A 23076-nucleotide genomic window follows, 5' to 3' on the forward strand; every position below is an offset into this window, starting at 1 on the left:
AACCTGGTCTCTACTAAAATTACAAAAATTAGCCGGGCATGGTAGTGTGTGCTTGTAATCCCAGATACTTGGGAGGCTGAGGCAGAAGAATCGCTTGAACCCAGGAGGCAGAGGTTCCAGTGAGCCAAGATTGTGCCACTGCACTCCAGCCTGGGTGACAGCGAGACACCATCTCAAAAAGAAAAATTAAAAAATAAATGAATGCAGTGGCCCTTCCTCCAGTAGCTCATGGGAACTCCTGTTCTTCCATATCCTTGTCAACACTTGGTGCTGTTGGCTGTTTCATTTGGCCGATCTGCTGGGTGTGGGCTGAGATCTTATTGGGGTTTTGCTTGACATTTCTCTGTAAGGAATGAGATCAAGCACTTTTTTGGATTAGACTGAGCCACAGAAAATGACATGTGCAAATAGATCAAAAAGATCAAAATATTAGGCATACTTGAACCTAATTTATTGGTCTTTTGATTTCCTCCTGCACACCTTATTAAGCGCTCCAGAATTAGATTCGCCTGACCCCCTGGCCTGCTCTTTCCCAACTCCCTCTCTTCCTTCTTTCCTTCCATTCATTCCTTTAGTAAGTATTTAATAAGCAACTACTGTGTGCCAGGTACTGAGCTAGCCAGGGAGGATTGACAGGGTGTGAGACGGTCCCTGCACTCGCAGAGCCCACAGAGCACCAGGCCTTTGACCAGGCTGTGCCCACTGCCTCGTGCACCTGAAATACTCTCCCACCACCATCCCCTCTGCCCACCCAGGTCCTTCAAGCCAATCCCCTTGCACCAGCCCCTCCCTCCAGGAAGTCCCTCGCCCTGACCCCAGGCACTCGGGTCTCTGATTCCTCTTCAATCACCACACATAACAGGAATATCAGTTATAACCACACAGATCACAGAGCCCAGCTCCTCCAGGACCCAGTACAGCCCCAACTGTTTATGCATTCACTCAACAAACATTTCTTGAGCACCTACTGTATTCCTGACCCTGTATTATAAGCTGGACATGCCATAGTGGCAGACAGACATTCCTGTCCTTGTGGGACTGATATTTGGGTGGGGGAGATGGACGATGAGATTATCGGTAACTCTAACAGATGTTCAAGGAGTGATAAGTGACCGAGATTGTGGTGGGCAGAGAGAAAGAGAGACTTCGTAAAGAGGATCTCAAGGACCAGGAGATGGAATTTAAACAGTCAGTCAGGGAAGTCCTCACTGGAAAAGTGTTATTTGAGCTAAGTCATAAAGGAGGAGAAAGAGGGAATCAAATGGGATGTAGGGAAAAGCATTCCAGAGAGACAACAGCCTGTGCAAAGGCCCTGAGATGGGAGCATCTTGGGGGACAAGAGGAAGTGAGCAAGGGAGAGACAGAGAGGAAGCGAGGGCAGGGAGCTGACTGGTCAGATCGTGAAGGCCTTGAGGAGGACTTTGACTTTTATCCCTGAATGAGGTGGGAGCCACGGAGGGTTGTAAGCAGAGGAAGGATGTGCCTGACTCGGGTTCACAGCGCCCTCTGGTGGCCATGTTCAGTAGTGCTCAGCCCTTGCAGCTTCCAGGTGGATCTGATTTGGGGGTTTTTTTGTTTTTGTTTTTGTTTTGTTTGTTTTGTTGTTGTTTTGTTTTGTTTTTAGACAGAGTCTCTGTCTCCCAGGTTGGAGTGCAGTGGCGCAATCTTGGCTCACTGCAACCTCCGCCTCCCAGGTTCAAGCGATTATCACACCTCGACCTCCCAAGTAGCTGGAATTACAGGCACACGCCACCATGCCCAGCTAATTTTTTGTATTTTTAGTAGAGACGGGGTTTTGCCATTTGGTCAGGCTGGTCTCGAACTCCTGACCTCAAGCGATCTGCCTGCCTCAGCCTCCCAAAGTGTGGGATTACAGGCTTGAGCCACCGCGCCCAGCCAGTGTCCACCCCCTGTACCTAGCACCAGACAGACACTGTGCCAGCACACCCTCATCTTCATGCCTGAGTGACACCAGAGGTGTGCTATGGTGTGTCCTGGAGAGGGGCTGGGTCAGAGGATGTTTCTGCTCATCCAGGCAGAAACATCGGGCCTGGAGAGGGGAACAGGAACAATCAACCTACCCTGGCAGGGGCCTGGCCTTGAGGCAAGAAGAGATGCCGTGGCGGGAGGTTGGCCCCAGTGTTTAAGAAACCACGTAGCAACTGTTTCTCGCCCAGGATGCCCAGGAAGGCAAGGGTACTGGGGGATTAGATCCATCACCAAGAGGGATGCAGTCAGCCCTAAACTTCTCTGGGGCCGCTTCTAATCCATTATAGGGCTTGGGACAAATTTTAAAAGGCACCCTTCCCGCGGGTTAGCGAACCGGTCTAGTATAGTGATTTTGTTTGTTAGGATTTGCTGCCATCTGCTGGACAATTTCATTCACAACATACAAATCTGCAGTATGAAGAGATGGGAGGGGCCCTTGTGCAGTGCACGCCCTGCCCAACTGTATATAGCAGCTGTGTTTCCTCTTCTGGGTAGAGACTGCTCCCCGGCAGGCAATCGTTAGTTTTACCGGGGCGCTGCTGGAACAGGCCAGTGATCCACTGCCTTCTTGTTTTTATCCCCAACAGGTGCTGCGATATTTTGACTACGTTTTTACAGGTGTCTTTACCTTTGAGATGGTGATCAAGGTGAGTGCAGATTATAAGTGAGAACATGTGGTAATTTCTTTTTTTTTAAGCAAGTGCAGGGCTGGGCACAGTGTATCATGCCTGTAATCCCAGCACTTTGGGAGGCCGAGGTGGGCAGATCACTTGAGATCAGGAGTTTTAGGCCAGCCTGGCCAACATGGTGAAATCCCGTCTCTGCCAAAAATACAAAAATTAGCCAGGCGTGGTGGCTCATGTCTGTAGTCCCAGCTACTCGGGAGGCTGAGGCAGGAGAATCACTTGAAGCCTAGGCTGCAATGAGCTGATGCGGAGGCTGCAGTGACCCAAGATCATGCCAATGCATTCCAGCCTGGGTGATAGAGTGAGATCCTGTCAAAAAAAAAAAAAAGAACTGGGGTTCCAAGAGATTCTGAGCCTTCAAGAATGCCCCACCTAGAGAGGATGAGTCTCCCGGAGGATTAGAAATGCCTGGTGTGTTTGAAGAGCATCAAGGAAGCTGGTGTGGCTGGGCAGAGCGAGAGAAGAGTGGGGAAGCGAAGGACAGAGAGATGAGAACGGGGAGGTGAGGGGCAGCTTGTGCAGAGGATCACAGAGACAGCTCTTTGGCTTTTACTTTGAGTGAGGTGAGAGCCATAGAGGGTTCTGAGCAGAGGAGGGACTTGACCCTTGCCCTCGGGCATCTGTGGGAAGCCAGAGAACCTGTGAGCAGGTGATCACACTGGTCCCCATCCCATGGGCGATGATGAGAGAGGATCAGGCTGGTGACCAAAGAAGAGGTGAGAAGTGGACAGATTCTTGGAAGGTTCTGGAAATACAGCCAGTGAGCTTTGCTGATAGAGCCACCCATGAGGGATTTGGGACAAAGAGGCTTCAAAGAGGACCCCAAAGTTTGGATCTAAGAGCCGGCAAGCCAGAGCTGGCTTCCGTTAGGCAAAGAGGGGCCGCCTCATGGGGCAGGAGCTCCCCACTCCTCCCCGGAGTCCTCTGGCCACTGCCCATCCCTGCAAGATGAGGTGGCCTCATTGGCTTCCCTGCCTGTCCCCGAGAGGCTAGAGAGTGGGTGGCAGCACCCCAGGGTGGGGATCAGGTGGGGGTTCTGAGCACCCTCTCTTCTCCCCCACAGATGATCGACCTGGGGCTCGTCCTGCATCAGGGTGCCTACTTCCGTGACCTCTGGAATATTCTCGACTTCATAGTGGTCAGTGGGGCCCTGGTAGCCTTTGCCTTCACGTAAGTCTCCTCTCGAGGCCTCCACTTGCCTCTTTTCCCCCAACCCCCAGCCTGGGGCCGCCCATCGGATTACAGGACATGTTCTCGGGGTCTAGGGAATGGGTGTGTGGGCTCTGGGGACCTGTGAGATATCAGCATGCCACCAGGACGAGCTTCGATTGGCTTTTTGCATGACGTCCGTGGAGGAAGAAGGGACCCGCCTCCTGCCCAACCTTCTACCTCCTCACACAGCAACGGTCCTCAGCCACATCACGGGCCCCTTGCTGTGCTGCTTTCCGTAGACTAGCCTCGCCGGAACATCTCATCCCCCTACTGCTCCGCAAGTGCAACCTAAACCGCTGTCTCTTTGGAAAGTCCCTAAAGAGACAATCAGGAAATGAATGTGCATGAGAATTCTGACCCCCTCCTTGTGCCTGAAGGCCCCGTAGTTGTAGACCCGGTGACTCCCCTTGTGTGTCTTTCACTTCTCCTGGCAGTCCTAGGAGTCTCTGCCCTCTGAAAGGTCATGTGTCGTCATGCAGCTCCAAGATGGCACCCCAGTTGTAGGCAGCCATTTCAGGATGGCACCCAAGCACTTAGTAGTCATCCCAAGATGGCATCCAAGTTCTGGGTGGCCATTCCAAGATGGCCCCTGAGTTCTGGGCTATCATTTCAAGATGGCCTTTGAATTTGGGGTGGTTATTCTTAGATGGTCCCTGAGTTCCAAGGTGGACCTTCAAGTTCTGGGTATCCATTCCAGGATGGCCACCAAGCTCTGGGTGGCTATTCCAAGATGGCCCCAAGTTCTAGACAGCCATTGCAAGATGGCCCCTGAGTTCCAGGGTGGCCCCCAAGTTCTGGGCAACCATTCCAAGGTGGCATCCAAGTTCTGGGTGGCTATTCCAGGATGGCCTCTGACTTCTGGGCTACCATGATAAGATGACCTCTAAATTCTTGGTGGCCATTCTTACATGGTCCGTGAGTTCCAAGGTGGCCTTCAAGTTCTGGGTAGCCATTCCAAGATGGTCCCCAAGCTTTGGGTGGCTATTCCAAGATGACCCCCAAGTTCTGGGCAGCCATTTCAAGGTGGTACCCTAGTTCTGGGTAACCATTCCAAAATGGCACCCAAGTTGTGGGGCAAGCATTTCAAAATGGCCCCCAAGTTCTGGGTGACTATTTCAAGATGGTACCCAACAGCTGAGTGGCCATTAGCCATTAAGGCCCTGATAGCAGACTTAGCAGTACATTCTTGAAGTTGTAGACATTTGGAGCAGGATGAGAAACATCTAATAAGTCTTCAATCTAGAAACAAATCTTGGAGACCCTGGCTGTGCCCATCATGGTGAATCATTCCCTGAAAGGTTTTGAAAGGATCTTGACCCACTCACTCCCATAGTGAGAAAATCAGGGGCTTCTTCCTGTGCCTCTGCTTCCAGGCTCCCTCCTCAGCCAATCTGGAGGGGCCCTTGAATGGTCTCCCTCACCAAACAATGAGGACTTGGTTTGTCAGGAGGACCAAAATGGTGGCCCGTTTCCAGGTGAAGGGCTATAAAGTAGGCCACACTTAGATTCTTCTCTGGGAACACAATGAGGTCAAGTCGTGTTAGAACAAAAAATCTCCAGAGTTTCTGGATGCTTCAGAGCTAGAGATGGGTCATGAAGGTTGGGAGGCTGATTGTATTTCTTTCTCTTTCACTCCTTCCTCCTCTTTCTCTCTTCTCTCTTTTTGTTCACTTATTCTTCTTTTCTTTTTCTCTCTCCTCCTCTTTCTCTCTTCTCTCTTTTTGTTCACTTATTCTTCTTTTCTTTTTCTCTCTCCTCCTCTCCCTCCCCACCTCCTTCCCTCTCCTCAAAGTTTTTGACTACTACCCTCTAGTATCTATTTAACTACTAGAGCAATGCATGGTGGCGTACACCTGTAATCCCGGCGCTTTGGGAGGCTGAGACAGGCAGACTGCTTGAGCCCAGGAGGCCAAGACCAGCCTGGGTAACAGGGAGAACCCATCTCCTAAAAAAAAACAATTAGCCAGGCATAGTGGTATGCCTGTAGTAGCAGCTACATGGGAGGCTGAGGTGGCAGAATTGCTTGAGCCCAGGAGGTCGAGGCTGCAGTGAGCTGAAATCATGCTGCTGCACCCGAGTCTGGGGAACACAGGAAGATGCTGTCTCAAAAAAATAAAACTTTTTAAAAGTTAAAAATCAATGAATTCGCTATTTAGAGTATTACGCTTTACATGGTTACTAAATAATTTTAATAGTGATGAGTACAAAAAAACAGGTTTAGCAAGCTGTTCTGTAGGTTAAAAAGTAAATAAATAAATAAATAAATAAATAAATAAAACAAAATACAATGCACATAAAATTAGGGGACAAAGATTGTGACAAATAAGACAAGGAGTCCATGTCCTTAAAATATGAAAAGCAGTTAGAAGTCAATAAGAAACAGTCCTCCTCAATAGATAAATGGGCAAAGGACATAAACAGAAATCTGATAGAATGCTGGCAACTAGTAAAAATTGAGGTAAATCAACCCTTGGAATTCAGAGAAATGTAAAATAAAAATGAGATACAATTTGTTCCCTATCAAGTTAGCACTGTTGCTGCCCCCTACCCAAAAAAATGATTTTTTAAGCTAATAAACAGCATACATAAGAATGTATTATAATAGGCTGAGCACGGTGGCTCATGCCTGTAACCCTAGCACTTTGGGAGGCCGAGGGAGGGGGATCACCTGAGGTCAGGAGTTCAAGAGTGGCCTGGCCAACATGACAAAACCCTGTCTCTACTAAAAATGCAAAAATTAGCCAGGCATGGTGGCGCACATCTGCAATCCCAGCTACTCAGGAGGCTGAAGCAAGAGAATTGCTTGGACCCAGGAGACAAAGACTGCACTGAGCCGAGATCATGCCACTGCACTCCAACCTGGGTGAGAGAGTGAGACTTTGTCTCCAAAAAAAAAAAAAAAAAAAAAAGAATGTATTATAATAAAATATACTTTTCTCTCCCTCCATCACCTATTTAAGCAAGTCCTTCAATGTGCAAGGTAGACATCATGCTAGACTCTGAGAAAATTTAAATCCTGAAAAGCCAAAATGTTTTACCACCCTCAGCCTGGAATGAATCCTTCTCCTACGGAAATAACCTAAGGGTTTCTCGACCCCTCTCTGCCTCTCACCCGCTTCCCTCCCTCTCCCCTGCTTTTCTTTCTCCCTCTTTCTCTTCCTCCTTTCTCCTCTCTTCCCTCTCTCTTCTTCCCTCTCTCTGTCTCTTTCTGTGTGTCTCTCTCCTTTTTCCCTCCGCTTTCTTTCTCCTTTTACCCCCTCTCAGTTTCTATCTTTTTATTTTCCTCTTTCTCTCTCTCTCTCTTCCTCTCTTTCTCTCTCACTCCCCACACTGCTGATGACCCTGGCCTATGTCCTTGGGTGATGTGAGCCTCACCTGGATCATGTAGCTTGGAGAAAGCTGACCCTCTGTCATTGGTCTGGAATCAGGGACTTGGCCCCCGCTGCATCCTGATGAGGAGTGGTATTCAGACACAGGCAGAGCCCAGGACACAGGAAGACATGCTCAGGCAGGCACCCCCACCCCTTTCCTCTGGGGCAGGGTCTGCCCAGCAGCCTCCAAGATTCCTAGGGCTCAAGAGGTGGCAGACAGCTCAGGGGACCAGGACAGGCAGTGGGATGAATATGTCTGTCATATCCACCTGTCCACAAACAATGCTTACCTTGGCCACCTGTGCCCAGGGGAGTGGGTTTTATCCTGTGAATCCTCCCAGTGACCACCACTGAGTGTGGCACAGATAAGTGGTACCAAGCCCAAGCCATTCAGGTCACCAATGTCACTTTCCTCTCAGACCTCTGTTGTAGCTGACTTACTTTAATGCTGAGGAGGGCTGGGCACACTGGCTCATGCCTGTAATCCCACCACTTTGGGAGGCTGAGGTAGGTGGATCACCTGGGGTCAGGAGTTCAAGACCAGCCTGGGCAACATGGTGAAACCCCATCTCTACTAAAAATACAAACATTAGCCAAGTGTGATAGCAGGCGCCTGTAATTCCAGCTACTCGGGAGGCTGAGGCAGAAGAATTGCTTGAACCTGGGAAGTGGAGGTTGCAGTGAGCTGAGATTGTACCACTGCACTCCAGCCTGGGCAACAGAGCAAGACTCTGTCTCAAAAAAAAAAAAAAAAAATGCTGAGGAAGTGACTGTCCCACCCACATCCTGCAAGCTGACCATCACAATTTAGGGAGGGGAATGACCTTCAAAGGTCCCTGGAGCAAGTCTTTCCATCGTTGAGCTTTTGCCATTATGGGCCATTGTTTACAACATGCTATTTCTAGGTTCCCTGGAGGTACAATTAGCCTCCTCTTTTAAACAAAGCTAATCTGCAAAAATGAACCAAAAATTCTTTTCCACCAGAGATCAATTAGCAGAATGAGCTGGGTGTGGTGGCTCACACCTGTAATCCCAGCACTGAGGGAGGCCGAGTGGATCACTTGAGGTCAGGGGTTCAAGACCACTATGGCCAACATTGTGAAACCCCATCTCTACTAAATATACAAAAGCTAGTTGGGTGTGGTGGGGAGCGCCTGTAATCCCAGCTACTCGGGAGGCTGAGGCAGGAGAATCACTTGAACCCAGGAGGTAGAGGTTGCAGTGAGCCAAGATTGTGCCACTGCACTCCAACCTGGGTGACAGAGCGAGACTCCATCTCAAAAAAAAAAAAAAAAAAATAGCAGAGTGATTCTTTGTGTTACAAAATAATCTGCCATGAGGAGTTGATTTTTTTTTTTTAATTTCTGAGTTTTCTTTTTAAATATCAAGTTATACAAGGGCATTCAAAATTGGCCTACAACTCATATGAATTTGGCAGCCTGTTTGCAGAGTCAAGCTTTTACATTGTTCTTGTGAAATGGGTACAGGCATAAAGCCACCCTGCACTCTTGAAAATTCATTTTGAATGTTGTTATTGTTGTTTTAATTCTTATGCAAGAAAAGGATCTGAATAGGAATTTCAGGCCATGCTGTCAAGCCTGGCAGGCTTGTAGATCATGCAGAAACTGGGAAGTGTGAGATTTTGCCAGTGAGATCCTGGCAAGTGCCTAGGACTCTCCCAGGGTTTTGAAAGAGCTGACAGACATGAGTCCAACAGGGAGCATCTTTATATGATGGCCAAAGGGATGAGAGAGGAGACCCTCAAACCTCACCCCTACCACATCCTCCCCACCCCACTGTCAACAGTCCATCTGGTGCTGCCTTTCCTCCCCCAGGGCAGGGCTGCAGGCCCAGCACAGCTGGCCAGGTACCTTGATCAAGCCATTCCTGCACACCTAAGAGCCAAACTGCTGTAAAGCCAGAATAGGAGCTACTACTCGAGCTACTGCTTTTTTCCCCAAGAAAAGTTTTGGAATCTTCGCCCGGTTACAGGTTTCTGGCCTCTTTTGCCTGAGAAGGTCTCTCACCCTATGAGAACTTTGCTTATTGTCTTTCCTTGTATCAGATAGTTGGCACATTGGAAGGAGCATGGGATGCTCTGAGGTTCTCAGCCTGAGTACTGAACTTCCCCGCCCCCCACCCCAGGTCCTCTGCTTGTTTCCTTTCTGGTCTTTTAACTTGCTTTGTCTGTCCTGTGTGCATATCCCCTCATAGACAAGGCTGAGAGTCCCAACAAGTTTTAGATTGACCTTATTGTTTTAGGAAATGGTCCCTCCAGGTCTGTTTGATTTCTCTATAGATGTGCAAGTCCTTTAGCCTCTCTGTGCCTCAGTTTTTCCCGTCTAGATGAGGAAACTGTGGCCCAGAGGGACTGTGGAGGGAAGTAAGTCCGACAAGATCACTGAGGTTGGGTTCAGCTGTCAGATGCTGCCCATCTCCCAACCCTGAATACGGAGGATCACGGTGCGCAGAATGATACGCAGCTGCCCGGCCTGCCTGGGTTCTTTGAGGCCTGGCAGGGCTGCAAGATCCAGGAGAAGGGAGTAGGGGAAGGGAGCAGAAGGTTATTCCCTTCCTTGTTGAAAGGAATCTTGCTGTTCTGGCCTGTTGAGGTCAAAGCAAGGATTCCTCCCCCAGTGCTGTGATTGTGGCCCTGTCTCTGATATGGGAAAAAGCTATCCCTGTGGTCCCACCAAGGGATGTGTGGAAGCTCTCCTGAAGATGTCCACCCCTCCTGCCCCTCACCCAAATATCTCTGTGTGTGTGTGTCCTGCTCAATTCACTGACTGTGTACCCTTGTGTCCATGCGTCCACCATAAACGCCCCATTTCATGAGCCATCACACATGGTATCACGCTCTGTGCCCATGCATCGGGGCAGCCAACTGACATTTCTCAGCAGCTGGCGGATCATGATCCTGCCCTCACTGCCAAGAGTCCATCTGGCGTGGCTGCTCCTCCCCCAAAGGCAGGACTGCAGCTGGCAGAGCGCCTTGATCAAGCTGCTTGTGCATACCCAGGAGCCAAAAGGTCAGGAAGCCAAAGATGGAGCCCTCGGGCTGCTGTCTTTTGATCCGCATCTTCAAAACAGCCCCCAACCCCTGAAGGCATTATTTTTCTTGAGTATGATGAAATGGAAAGAAGCTTAGAGTGAAAGGTACCCACACCTGGGTTTGAATCTCAGTCTGCCTTCCCAGCTGTGTGCCTGCCCTTGGGCAACTCACTCTTTTTCTCTAGGCCTCAGCTTCCTCATCTGGAAAATAGGCAAAATGGTGCTGTCTTCCCACAGGCAAATGCAGTGATGTTCAGAAGACTCCCGTATTAAACCTAAAGTCAGCAGATTAGGCAAAAATCACTATCATTGAAAACTCCCTGGATCATCCATAAAGAATCTGGGTGTGGTGGCTCTCGCCTGTAGTCCCAGCTACTTGGGAGGCTGAGGTGGGAGAATCACTTGAACCAGGGAGTTCAAGGCTGCATGCAGTAAGCTATGATCATGCCACTGTACTCCAGCCTGGGCGACACAACAAGACCCCGTCTCTAAAAATATAAAATAAGGCCGGGTGCAGTGGCTCACACCTGTAATCCCAGCACTTTGGAAGGCCAAGGCAGGTGGATCACAAGGTCAAGAGATCGAGACCATCCTGGCCAACATGGTGAAACCCCATCTTTACTAAAAATACAAAAATTAGCTAGGCGTGGTGGCACATGCCTGTAGTCCCAGCTACTTGGGAGGCTGAGGCAGGAGAATCACTTGAACCTGGGAGGTGGAGGTTGCAGTGAGCCGAGATTACACCACTGCACTCCAGACTGGCAACAGAGTGAGACTCCATCAAAAAAAAAAAAAAGTAGAATCTATGTGATTCTATGTATGCAATAATTCCTGGATATACTGAGTTTGAGAATCCCAAGTCAGACTACAGGAAAAGGAGATGAGGGGGTGTGGAGGAGAATCCACTGGGAATATTTGTAGACATTTAAACCATTCTGTGTTTTTAAAAATATCACGGCTGGAAGCAGTGGATCACACCTGTAATCCCAGTACTTTGGGAGGCCCAGGTGGGTGGATCACGAGGTCAAGAGATCGAGACCATCCTGGCTAACACGGTGAAACCCCATCTCTACTAAAAATACAAAAAAATTAGCTGGGCATGGTTGGCGGGCGCCTGTAGTCCCAGCTACTTGGGAGGCTGAGGCAGGAGAATGGCCTGAACCCTGGAGGTGGAGCTTGCAGTGGGTGCTGAGATTGCACCACTGCACTCCAGCCTGGGCAACAGAGCGAGACTCCGTCTCACAAAAAAAAATAAAAGAAAAAAAAATCACTAACTTCCAAAGGGATCGTGGATGGAAAATTCCATAGAGTCTGCTTGGCGACAGGGTTTCTGCCATTCTGATGCTGGTCAAGTCTTTCTAACCTGGATCTCCAGTCATTGTTGAAGGTTCCTAATGATCCCCAAGCCTGATTGCAACAATGAGTCATGAGAGGACCAGCTGCCAGGTGCTGACAGCTTTCTCCAGGCCTGCATTTGCTCAAAGGACTTCAGAGTTGCTTCCAATCCCATCCCACGTCAGAACTCTTTGCTGACCTCTCCATAAAGAGCAAAGCCTAAAGCCATAGCTATTGTTAATCAAACATCAGAATTCCACAGACCTGGGTGGGTGGGTGGGTTGGTTGGTTGGTTGGTTGGTTGGTTGTTTTAAGAGGCAGAGTCTTGCCCAGGCCTCAGTGGCTCACACTTGTAATCCCAGCACTCTGGGAGGCCTAAGCAGGAAGATCACTTGAGCCCAGGAGTTTGAGACCAGGCTGGACAACATAACGAGACCCCTGTCTCTACAAAAAACATGGAAAAATTTGCCTGTATTTCCAGCTACTTGGGAGGCTAAGGTGAGAGAACCACCTGAGCCCTGGAGGTTGAGGCTACAGTGAGCCAAGATCCCACTACTGCACTCCAGCCTAGGTGACAGAGGGAGACCCCACCTCAAAAAAAAAAAAAGAAGAGACAGGGTCTCCCTATGTTGCCCAGGCTGGTCTCAAACTTCTGGCCTCAAGCAATCTTCCCAGTTCGGCCTCCCAAAGTACTGGGATTACAGCTGTGAGCCACGGCGCCCAGTCTGAGCCTGTTTTGCAGACGAGGATAATGAGAGGCAGAATCAGGATTCAAACCCAGGTCCCCTCAACTTCAAAGTTCACAACCTTTAAGACATTCTGAAACGTTGCAGCTCCACAATGCCTGGAGAAGAGGGGTTTCTCCGGCTCTTGGCAGTGACTTTCCGTGGTGAATTCGCCTTCAGTAACTGACAGCTTTGCAGCTGTCCTGCTACCTGGAAATTCGGCTTTCCTAGGTGCTTTCTTGGGCAGTGCCAGGGGCCTGCCAAGGGCAGGGGACTGAACGGAGGTGGGGGCAGCTTCCAGATGGAAGGATGGACATCAGCCAGCGCCATGAGCCTGAGGCTCCCACAACTGGTGCCCGGGCGGGACTTGGGGGTGCTCAGGGGTGCGTGTGTGTACGTGCGTGTTCTGTGTTCTTTCTTCTGAGGCCGCTTACGATCTGTCTCTCCCTCCGATGCCACATCACCAGGAGCAGTACACGGTAAAGTCTCTCTCTCTCTCTCTCTCTCTCTCTCTCTTTCATATTCTGTCTCGTGATCTGTCCCCTGGTGTAGCCTCGTTAGTGCTGGGCCTGTTTCCGTGGCCTTGTGTCCTTTGCCGCCGCCGTCCTGTCACTTCGAATGACCAGAACTCACTCCCTGGGAAAGAGTCATCCCAAAGGGTGTTGCCAATGCCTCCGCCCATGCCCCACCAGTTCCTGCAGAGAACAGAAGGGGCAGAGGTTCAGTTTCAATAGGCAAGCTGGGTGGAGCAGTTATCAGAAGCAATGAAAGTGGGCTGGCTCACATGTCTAATCCCAACATTTTGGGAGGCCGAGGCAGGTAGATCACTGAAGATCAGGAGTTTGAGACCAGCCCGGCCAATGTGGTGAAACCCCATCTCTACTAAAAATACAAAAAATTAGCTGGACGTGGTGGTGCACACCTGTAATCCCAGCTACCTAGGAGGCTGAGGCAGGAGAATCACTTAAACCTGGGAGGCGGAGGTTGCAGTGAGCTAAGATCATGCCACGTCACTCCAGCCTGGGCGACAGAGTAAGACTCTGTCTCAAAAAAAAAAAATTAAAAATTTAAAAATTAAAAAAAATAAAATCACCATGGAATGGTTTTCAGGTGAGGAGATGCAAAACACCCATGGAGACGTGCTCCCAAATGTCACTTGTTTGGGACATCAAGATTTTAGCCAGTTCCATGTGCAACCTGGATGTACAGTTCCTTGACTTTTTTTTTCTATCAACACGTATTGTAAACTTCAGTTTCAAAAGGAAACTTTAGCCAGGTGCACTGGTGCATGTCTGCAGTCCCAGCCATTTGGGAGGCTGAGGCTGGAGGATCACTTGAGCCCAGGAGTTGGAGGCTGTGGTGAGCTATGATTGCACCACTGCATTCCACCCTGAGACTCCATTACTTTAATTTAAAAAAAAAAAAAAATGAAACTATATTATCCACTTACAACCAGCATTGCTAACCTTAGATAAATCTGCAACTGCAAAAGTAAATCCAGGCCAGGTATGGTGGCTCATGCCTATAATCCCAGCACTTTGGGAGGCCGAGGCGGGCGGATCACTTGAGATCGGGAATTCCAGACCAGCCTGAACAACATGGAGAAACCCCATCTCTACTAAAAATACGAAATTAGCCAGGCGTGGTGGCGCATGCCTGTAATCCCAGCTACTCAGGAGACTAAGGCAAAATAATCACTTGAACCCGGGAGGCAGAGGCTGCCGTGAGCTGAGATCATGCCATTCACTTCAGCCTGGGCAACAAGAGCGAAACTCTGTCTCAAAAAAAAAAAAAAAAGGTAAATCGAACAGAAATCAGAGAATGTTGGTGCCTTCAAGCTGTGCTCTTTGTTACAAGGAAAATTACTAAGTGTTAGGGAGGTGTTAAAGGCCTATTAACATCTACCTGCGGCTTCCTTTCTAGCAAAAACAGAACGTCTGAAAGATATGTGGAAAAGAAACTTAAAGTATAATAAAAAAAAAAAAAAGAAAGAAAGAAAAAGAAATGATTATGTCCCTCTGAGATCCAATTATTTAATCTGTGCCCCTGTTCGGCCCAAAATTATCTCAGTGACTGTCCAACGTGTATCTCACACCTGGGGGCACAGCCTTGAGATGATAATGATGATGTTGGTTTTAAAAAGAAAAAAAACGTTCAGACTGCTGAATCCTGGAGTATGTCTCTGCCTAGCAGGCTAAAATACAATTCTCTTCTTTCTTCCCTGAAAACGAAAGAATGGAGTCCTTAAAAAAGCAAATGGTGTGAAGAGTGATGTTTTTACACTGGATACTGAGACACATTGTGATGGGGGTCTCTGGGGGCAGCTCTGCTCATGACCCAGGAGGTCACTGTAGGGAGTTGTTTTCTAGGTGACCCCCCTACCCAAAGACTGCAACCTGGAGGCATTCACGTGTGAGACCACACGCCAGGTGCAGACTAGGGGCTGGGACAAGAATCAAGATTAAAGGGGAAATGGCCGGGCTCAGTGGCTCACGCCTGTAATCCCAGCACTTTGGGAGGCCAAGGCGGGTGGATCACTTGAGGTCAGGAGTTCGAGATCAGCCTGGCCAACACAGTGAAACCCCGTCTCTACTAAAAATACAAAAATTAGCCGGATGTGGTGACTCATGCCTGTAGTACCAGCTCTTCGGGAGCCTGAGGCGGGAGAATCACTTGAACTTGGGAGGCAGAGGTTGCAGTGAGCCGAGATCATGCCACTGCGCTCCAACCTGGGCAATAGAGCAAGACTCCATCTCAAAAAAAAAAAAAAAAAAAGATTAAAGGGAAAATGAACACAGAGAAGAATAACTTGCACTGTTACACTGTAAGCCTTTGAAGAGTTTTCTAAAACCAGAGACCGAAGAAACAAGATTAACTCCGAAACAGTACATGGGAGCTGACAGGAGCGAGAGGTGGGCAGTCAGGAAATGCTGTCGGAGGGAGGAACATGTAATTGGGCTTTGAGGACCGGGTAGTTCTGTGACTGGAGAAGTGGAGGAAGGGTATTTCTAGCAGCGGGAACAGTATATGCATAAGCAGACAGAGGCAAAAGAACGTGGCTGGAGCTTGAGATATGTAGCAATAAATGGGAATGCAAAGATGAAGGTAAGTTGGGCTAGATTTCCGAGAACCTTTAATACCATGTCCAGAAGTTCGTGCTTGCTCTTCTAAGAATTCAGGTGCTCCAGAAGAATTCTGAGCAAGAGAAAGAGTGACATGGTCATTGGCTTTGGCCACTGTGTGCATAAAACATGGAAGAAGAGAGAGACAAGGGAATGAGGAGCAAGTTGGGAGACGGGTGATGGGGGATGTCACCCTGGAACGGATGGTGGTATGTTAAGGAAGGTGACCCACTGGGGATGGGGATAGAGGGCAGGCAGTTGAACATGACTCTCAGGTTTCCGGTGTGGACAACTGGATGGGTCATGAGTGCCATGAACCACAAGCTATTCATGGTCCCACTCAATACCCTCCTTTTGGGGCGCCTGAGTCATGGTTGGCCAAGGGTGTCATGGCATCTCTGGGGTCTGCATTGCTAAGCTCAGTTCCAATAGATCTTGGACTGAACTTCTGTGCGGTCCTCTCTGGCAAAGATGGGCTCAGAGCCCCTTGGAGCAATGCAGCAGAGACCATGGCAGCAGCCACATCAGCATCTGAAGGGAGCAGAACGCGGTTATTTTCCCCACTGCGGGCTCAGGGACTATGGTGGGAGAGGAGAGATTTAGTATAAGGGCCACTTTAAGCATCTTCCAGAATCCCATTGGAAGGGGGAGAAAATCCCATTTTTTGAAGAGCCCACTGATACCACCTTTAAAAAGAATACACGGGGGGCCAGGTGCAGTGGCTCACGCCTGTAATCCCAGCACTTTGGGAGGCCGAGGCGGGTGGATCACGAGGTCAGGAGATCGAGACCATCCTGGCTAACATGGTGAAACCCCGTCTCTACTAAAAATACAAAAATTAGCTGGGCGTGGTGGTGGAAGGCACCTGTAGTCCTAGCTACTTGGAGAGGCTGAGGCAAGAGAATCACTTGAACCTGGGAGGTGGAGGTTGCAGTGAGCCGAGATCGCACCATTGCCCTCCAGCCTGGGCAACAAGAGTGAAACTCCATCTAAAAAAAAAACAAAAAAGAAATACGTAGGGAACTGCTAAACTTCTAGACCAAGGGCTTTTTTGAAAATAGCTGTGATTGGCCGGGTGCGGTGGCTCACGCCTGTAATCCCAGCATTTTGGGAGGCCATCCTGGCTAACACGGTGAAACCCCATCTCTACTAAAAATACAAAACAATTAGCCAGGCGTGGTGGCAGGCGCCTGTAGTCCCAGCTACTTGGGAGGCTGAGGCAGGAGAACAGCGTGAACCTGGGAGGCAGAGCTTGCAGTGAGCCGAGATGCGCCACTGCAGTTCAGCCCAGGTAACAGAGCAAGCCTCCGTCTCAAAAAAAAAGAAAATAGCTGTGACCAGGCACACTGGCTCACACCTGTCTTCCCAGCACTTTGGGAGCTGGGCATGGTTGGCGGGCGCCTGTAGTGAGGAGGGCAGACTGCTTGAGCTGAGGAGTTTGAAACCAGCATTGGCAACGTGGTGAAACCCCATCTGTACAAAAAAGACAAAACAATTAGCCAGATGCAGTGGCATGTGCCTGTAGTCCCAGCTACTTGGGAGGCTGAGGTGGGAGGATGGCTTTAGCCCAGGAGGCGGAGGTTGCAGTGAGTCGAGATCGTGCCACTGCACTCCAGCCTTGGTGACAGAGCCAAACCCTGTCTCAAAAAAAAAAAAGAAGAAAAGCTATGCAGAAATGGGGGGTGGGGAATCAGCCAACCCTTTTGTGCTGGTTCTCAGGGGCACTCCATGCAGCTGCTTAGGCCCAGCCAGATGGCAAAGGGCCCTCAACCAACCCTGGGACCAGAACCACAAAAAGCCACCTACTTACTGGCTCCTGGGCCTAAGCTTAACAGGCGAAACGGACCACTCTTCACCAGGAAGGGCAGGACTATGCCAAGCTCACCCCAGACTTCTAGGCCTGGGAGGGTAGGGTCCCATGGAGCTGTGGGCTGCCCCCTACCCAACCTGACCTCTGCTTCCTCTCTTCCCTTCTCCCCATGCTAACATTCCTCCACAGTGGCAATAGCAAAGGAAAAGACATCAACACGATTAAATCCCTCCGAGTCCTCCGGGTGCTACGACCTCTTAAAACCATCAAGCGGTTGCCAAAGCTCAAGGTGAGATTGAGAGATGGTGAGGTGGGGTGGGGGGACTGTCAGGGTTATCATGTACAGTTGAGCAGGTTGTACACTGCTCAAGGACAACACATTAAAGGAGGTGCTGAGAACATCCTAGCCATTGTATATGGATATTTGTATTATTACAACTTCCCAGCAGATGGCAGTAAAGTGAGTTGATCTAAAATAATTCTGTGTATTATGACAATTTTTCTTTAGATGAAATGTCTCATAGTTAAGATCCCTTTTCCTAATTCGCATGAAAGCATCATATGGATTTAAAAAGGGTATAATCGTGATCTGGGAAGCAGGAACTAGATTTCTTGTTCCATAAAATTTTGACTTCATCTACCTGTTCTAGGCTCTAATATCTCCCATTCCAAAACAGCATGAACCAGCATTTCCCAAAAGCCTGTCATTGAAAAAAAAAAAAATTAAAGGAAATAAAATCCAGTCATTACAGCACCCACTTTCAGTGTATGCTTCACCTGAGGGTCCCCAGTATTATCTCTTATGTAATACGTTTCTTTAAATCAAATTACACCTGTAATCCCTGCATTTTGGAAGACCATGGCAGGAGTATTTATTGCTTGAGCCCAGGAGAATGAGACCAGCCTGGGCAACATAGTTAGACTCTGTCTCTATTAAACATTAAAGACAGAAAACAGATACTGTTATTGAAATCTAACCAAATATGGTGCCTGCCCAAGGCTTTGAACATTGACAACTGCTCTTTCTTGATTAAAGAGGGAAAGTGTCAATGGTAGGTGTTAACATAGTAGCAATTTCTCCACTCAAAAGGACTGAGAGAGTTGGAGAGGAAGTAACTTTGTTACGTTGTTTTTCTGTGTTGGGCTCACTTTGTATCACTTAAAAGCATCTCTGGTATCCCATTTGAGAGTTTTAGATCCATAGAATGCCAGGATTGAGTCCAACTTCTCCAACATTTATTTCTGAAAGCTGGGGGGCCTTACCCTAGGGACTTGACTTATTACCTTGCCTGTAAAATGGGAATGATAGTGGCTGGGCGTGGTGGCTCATGCCTGTAATCCCAGCACTTTGGGAGTCCAAGGCAGGCAGATCACGAGGTCGGGAGATCGAGACCACGGTGAAACCCTGTCTCTACTAAAAATATAAAAAATTAGCCGGGCGCGGTGGTGGGCACCTGTAGTCCCAGCTACTTGGGAGGCTGAGGCAGGAGAATGGCGTGAACCCGGGAGACGGAGCTTGCAGTGAGTGCCGAGATTGCACCACTGCCCTCCAGCCTGGGCGACAGAGCACGACTCCATCTCCAAAAAAAAAAAAATGGAAATGATAATGGCAGTATTCTGGTATTATGGGCCACTGGAGGCAGAAGGTTGGGCAGGTCCCCAGCCCCTCATGCTCTCTGTCAACCCCACCCCACAGGCTGTGTTTGACTGTGTGGTGAACTCGCTTAAAAACGTCTTCAACATCCTCATCGTCTACATGCTATTCATGTTCATCTTCGCCGTGGTGGCCGTGCAGCTCTTCAAGGGGAAGTTCTTCCACTGCACCGACGAGTCCAAGGAGTTTGAGAAAGATTGTCGGTGGGTCTCAGCTTTCTGGCACATTCCCATTGGAACTAGCAGGTTGGCAGGGGGGAAGTGGCTAAAGGCATCGGCCACTTGGGCTTAGAGACTGGAGAAGTGGTGAGCCTTGGGAGTGACTCAGTTGCAACCAGCTTGGATCTTGGGTAGAAAGAAAACCGATTTTAGAATTTGAGTCACCACCCATAGCCACAGGATGAGTCATAAGCAAATTGCTTGACCTTTCAGTCACTGCCCTTGTCATGTGAGGGATATTAATACACGTCCACAGTTCCTTACTTGAAATCTTTATAGGCAGATGTGTTTCAAAGTTGAGAATATTTTGAGGTTTTAGAAAGGTTGGACTGGGTACATCCTATGTCGGACATGACATCCTCAGCTGGGTCTAAGGCAGCCCTATAATCAAACACAATATTTCTGCCATAAAATGTGTATTCACACCAAATGGGTAAATAACAAGTATAAAGAGCTTCATGTCCAATCAGATCAGGTTTCATTGCCAGATAAGTTAGGTAAGAGGCCAGGTGCAGTGGCTCACACCTGTAATTCCAACACTTTGGGAGGCTGAGGTGGAAGGATTACTTGAGGCCAGGAGTTGGAGACCAGATTGGGCAACATAATGAGAGCCCATGCCTACAAAATAAATTTTAAAGTTAGCAGGGCATGGTAGCACACACCTGTAGTCCCAGCTACTTGGGAGGCTGAAGCGGGAGGATTGTTTAAACATAGGAGTTCAAGGCTGCAATGCACTATGATGGTACCACTGCACTCCAGCCTGCGTGACAGAGTGAGACCCTGCCTCTCAAAACTATATACATATAGGCTGGGCGCGGAGGCTCACACCTGTAATCCCAGCACTTTGGGAGGCCGAGGTGGGCGGATCACGAGGTCAGGAGATCGAGATCATCCTGGCTAACATGGTGAAACCCCGTCTCTACTAAAAATACAAAAAACTAGCTGGGCATGGTGGCAGATGACTGTAGTCCCAGCTACTCGGGAGGCTGAGGCAGGAGAATGGCGTGAACCCGGGAGGCAGACCTTGCAGTGAGCCCAAATTGGGCCACTGTACTCCAGCCTGGGCAACAGAGCAAGACTCCATCTCAAAAAAATATATATATATATATACACACACACACACACACACACACATATATACACACACACAAAATACATATATATGTGTGTGTGTATATGTATGTATGTGTATATATAGTGATATTGTTAACAGTGTAAAGTGGCATTTTGCAACACGTGATAGCCTGTTGGTATCTTGATGGCTATTTATTGAAATTAGGAGGATGCCAGATGTCTGGATAGAAGTCTGGAACTAACCCTTGTTTCCTGCCTTGAAAAGGAGTAGCAACCTCCCTTAGCCTGATGAACCTGTAAATGTCCGCTGTGTCTCTCTGCCTCCTCCTAAACTCCCCCCACCCCACCCCCAGCAAGCCTGAGGCTCTCACCCCGAGGACTAGAAGTTATCATGTTGGAAGTGTTGGACCCTGGGTCAGCTCTCCCACCAGGAGTAAGGTTGTGCCATCAGCCATGGATTTATCTGGAAGTAGCTGCACACATAATCCCCTGTGAAGCACGGGGACACATGGTGGCAGGGTGGGGAGGCACTGCTTCCCAGGCTGAGGGACGCAGCCTAGGCTGGTGGACCCCTCTTCTTTTCCCTCCCCCGTCTCTGATAACCAAAGGCAAGTGCAAGACAGCCCCTCTTGCCCGTTTGCTAACAGTCCCCACTCTCTGTGGCAGAGGCAAATACCTCCTCTACGAGAAGAATGAGGTGAAGGCGCGAGATCGGGAGTGGAAGAAGTATGAATTCCATTATGACAACGTGCTGTGGGCTCTGCTGACCCTCTTCACCGTGTCCACAGGAGAAGGCTGGCCACAGTAAGTGGCCCGACTAGAAACCTACCCAGGAGGAACCCCAGGGAGCAGGAGGATAAAGGGCCTGAGAGCTTAGCGATAAGGAAGGTCTTGGAAGCCGGGCATAGTGGCTCATGCCTGTAATCCCAACACTTTAGGAGGCCAAGGCAGGTGTATTGCTTGAGGCCAGGAGTTTGAGATCAGCCTGACCATCATGGCAAAACTCTAAAAATACTAAAAATACAAAAAAAAAAAAAAAAACATCCAGGCATGGTGGCTTACACCTGTGGTCTCAGCTACTCAGGAGGCTGAGACACAAGAATCTCTTGAACCCAGGAGGCAGAGGTTGCAGTGAGCCGAGATTGCACCACTGCACTTCATCCTGGGTGACAGAGCAAAACTATGGCCTCCTCCCCACCCCGTGAAAAAAAAAAACCGGTGAGGCTGAATCATGGACTTCATCTTTATTTAAAATTTTGAGCCATTTGCAGTGGCTCATACCTGTTATCCCAGCTACTCAGGAGGCTGAGGTGGGAGGATTGCTTGAGCCTAGGAGTTCAAGGCTGCAGTGAGCTGTGATTGTGCCATTGTACTCCAGCCTGGACAACAAAAGGAGACCCCATCTCAAAAAACAAAAAGAAGAAGAAATTGGTATTTTTTCATCATGGACTTTTTGCATTAACTTTGATTTTTAAAAATATTGGAGCAAAAGATTATCTTGATTACTGAGATTTTCAGTACCCCCTTAATTCGCACCCAAAACAAATGCCTCCCTCCCTCACCTTGTCCAAGTCGTAGTCTTCCTCTCAGAGGTCTGGAAATGCCAGGCCAGAAGCTTGGTAGATTCCAGCATGTACCCTCATTATCCTCACCTCCCTCCCTCCCTCTCTCAGCAAATATGCCAACCTGAACATGCCCTTCTGCCCACCCTCACACACATCCAGTACTCACACACGTGAGAATAGTGCTAACCCACAAGGCCCCTTTGAGCAAAGTTTTTTAAAACACCCCTTTCTCAACAGGCTTCACTTCCATCTGTCTGAAAATCATTGCAATAGACTTAGATGATTTTGTTCAAACAAGGCACTGGAGGGCCACCTGCCAAAAAATTGTCATCATGAATACACAAATCTATCATGCCTATCATGTGAAGGTAACACTTAGACACAGCCTTTGAGCAGTGCACAACCTGCACAACTGTACAGAGCTGCTATGCACTTAACCTACTCTCATACATATCCTCATTGCACCTCCTCAGCACCCACCACCACCTGTGCTCAAATACCCATTCCACATACATACACCCACCTCCACTCCCTCCATTGCCACAACCTGTCTTTAAATCCTAACTTGGCCACTTCTAAGTGGGTGATCTTCAGCACGTCCCTTTAAATTGCCAAACTTCAGTTTCCTCGTATGCAAACTGGAGCCAGTAATAACCTCCCTGAGAGGGTTGCTGAGCAGGTGGGAATGAAACGTTGAATATTGTTTCCAGCACACAGCAAGCCCTTCATGCACAGCAGTAGAAATAACTGACATTGGCTGGGCGTGGTGGCTCACACCTGTAATCTCAGCAGTTTGGGAGGCCAAAGTGGGTGGATCACCTGAGGTCAGGAGTTCAAGACCAGCCTGACCAACATGGTGAAACCCCGTCTCTACTAAAAATACAAAAAAAATGCCGGGTGCTGTGGCTCAAGCCTGTAATCCCAGCACTTTGGGAGGCCGAGACGGGTGGATCACGAGGTCAGGAGATCGAGACCATCCTGGCTAACACGGTGAAATCCCGTCTCTATTTAAAAAATACAAAAAACTAGTCGGGCAAGGTGGTGGGCGCCTATAGTCCCAGCTACTCAGGAGGCTGAGGCAGGAGTATGGCATAAACCCGGGAGGCAGAGCTTGCAGTGAGCTGAGATCTGGTCACTGCACTCCAGCCTGGGCGACAGAACGAGACTCCGTCTCAAAAAAAAAAAAAAAAAATACAAAAAAATTAGCCAGGCATGGTGGCACATGTCTGTAATCCCAGCTACTTAGGAGGCTGAGGCAGGAGAA

General features: G+C 48.9%; 1 protein-coding gene across 16 annotated transcripts in view; it reads left to right on the top strand.

Moving 5' to 3' along the window:
- The window catches only part of CACNA1A (calcium voltage-gated channel subunit alpha1 A), a 314547-nt gene that overhangs the window by 232941 nt on the left and 58530 nt on the right, over window positions 1-23076 (top strand). For 10 of the 16 annotated variants that reach the window (XM_033198104.1, XM_033198101.1, XM_033198102.1 and 7 more), the window contains 6 exons: window positions 2577-2636; window positions 3739-3845; window positions 12837-12848; window positions 17491-17590; window positions 18998-19158; window positions 20914-21051. In XM_033198104.1, the coding sequence (XP_033053995.1) occupies window positions 2577-2636; window positions 3739-3845; window positions 12837-12848; window positions 17491-17590; window positions 18998-19158; window positions 20914-21051 (578 nt within the window). The remainder of the gene's footprint in view (window positions 1-2576; window positions 2637-3738; window positions 3846-12836; window positions 12849-17490; window positions 17591-18997; window positions 19159-20913; window positions 21052-23076) is intronic. The other 6 variants (XM_033198095.1, XM_033198096.1, XM_033198098.1 and 3 more) reach the window with 1 other exon arrangement.

This window comes from Trachypithecus francoisi, unplaced genomic scaffold, assembly GCF_009764315.1.
Source record: "Trachypithecus francoisi isolate TF-2019V2 unplaced genomic scaffold, Tfra_2.0 Lachesis_group5, whole genome shotgun sequence".
NCBI lineage: Eukaryota > Metazoa > Chordata > Mammalia > Primates > Cercopithecidae > Trachypithecus > Trachypithecus francoisi.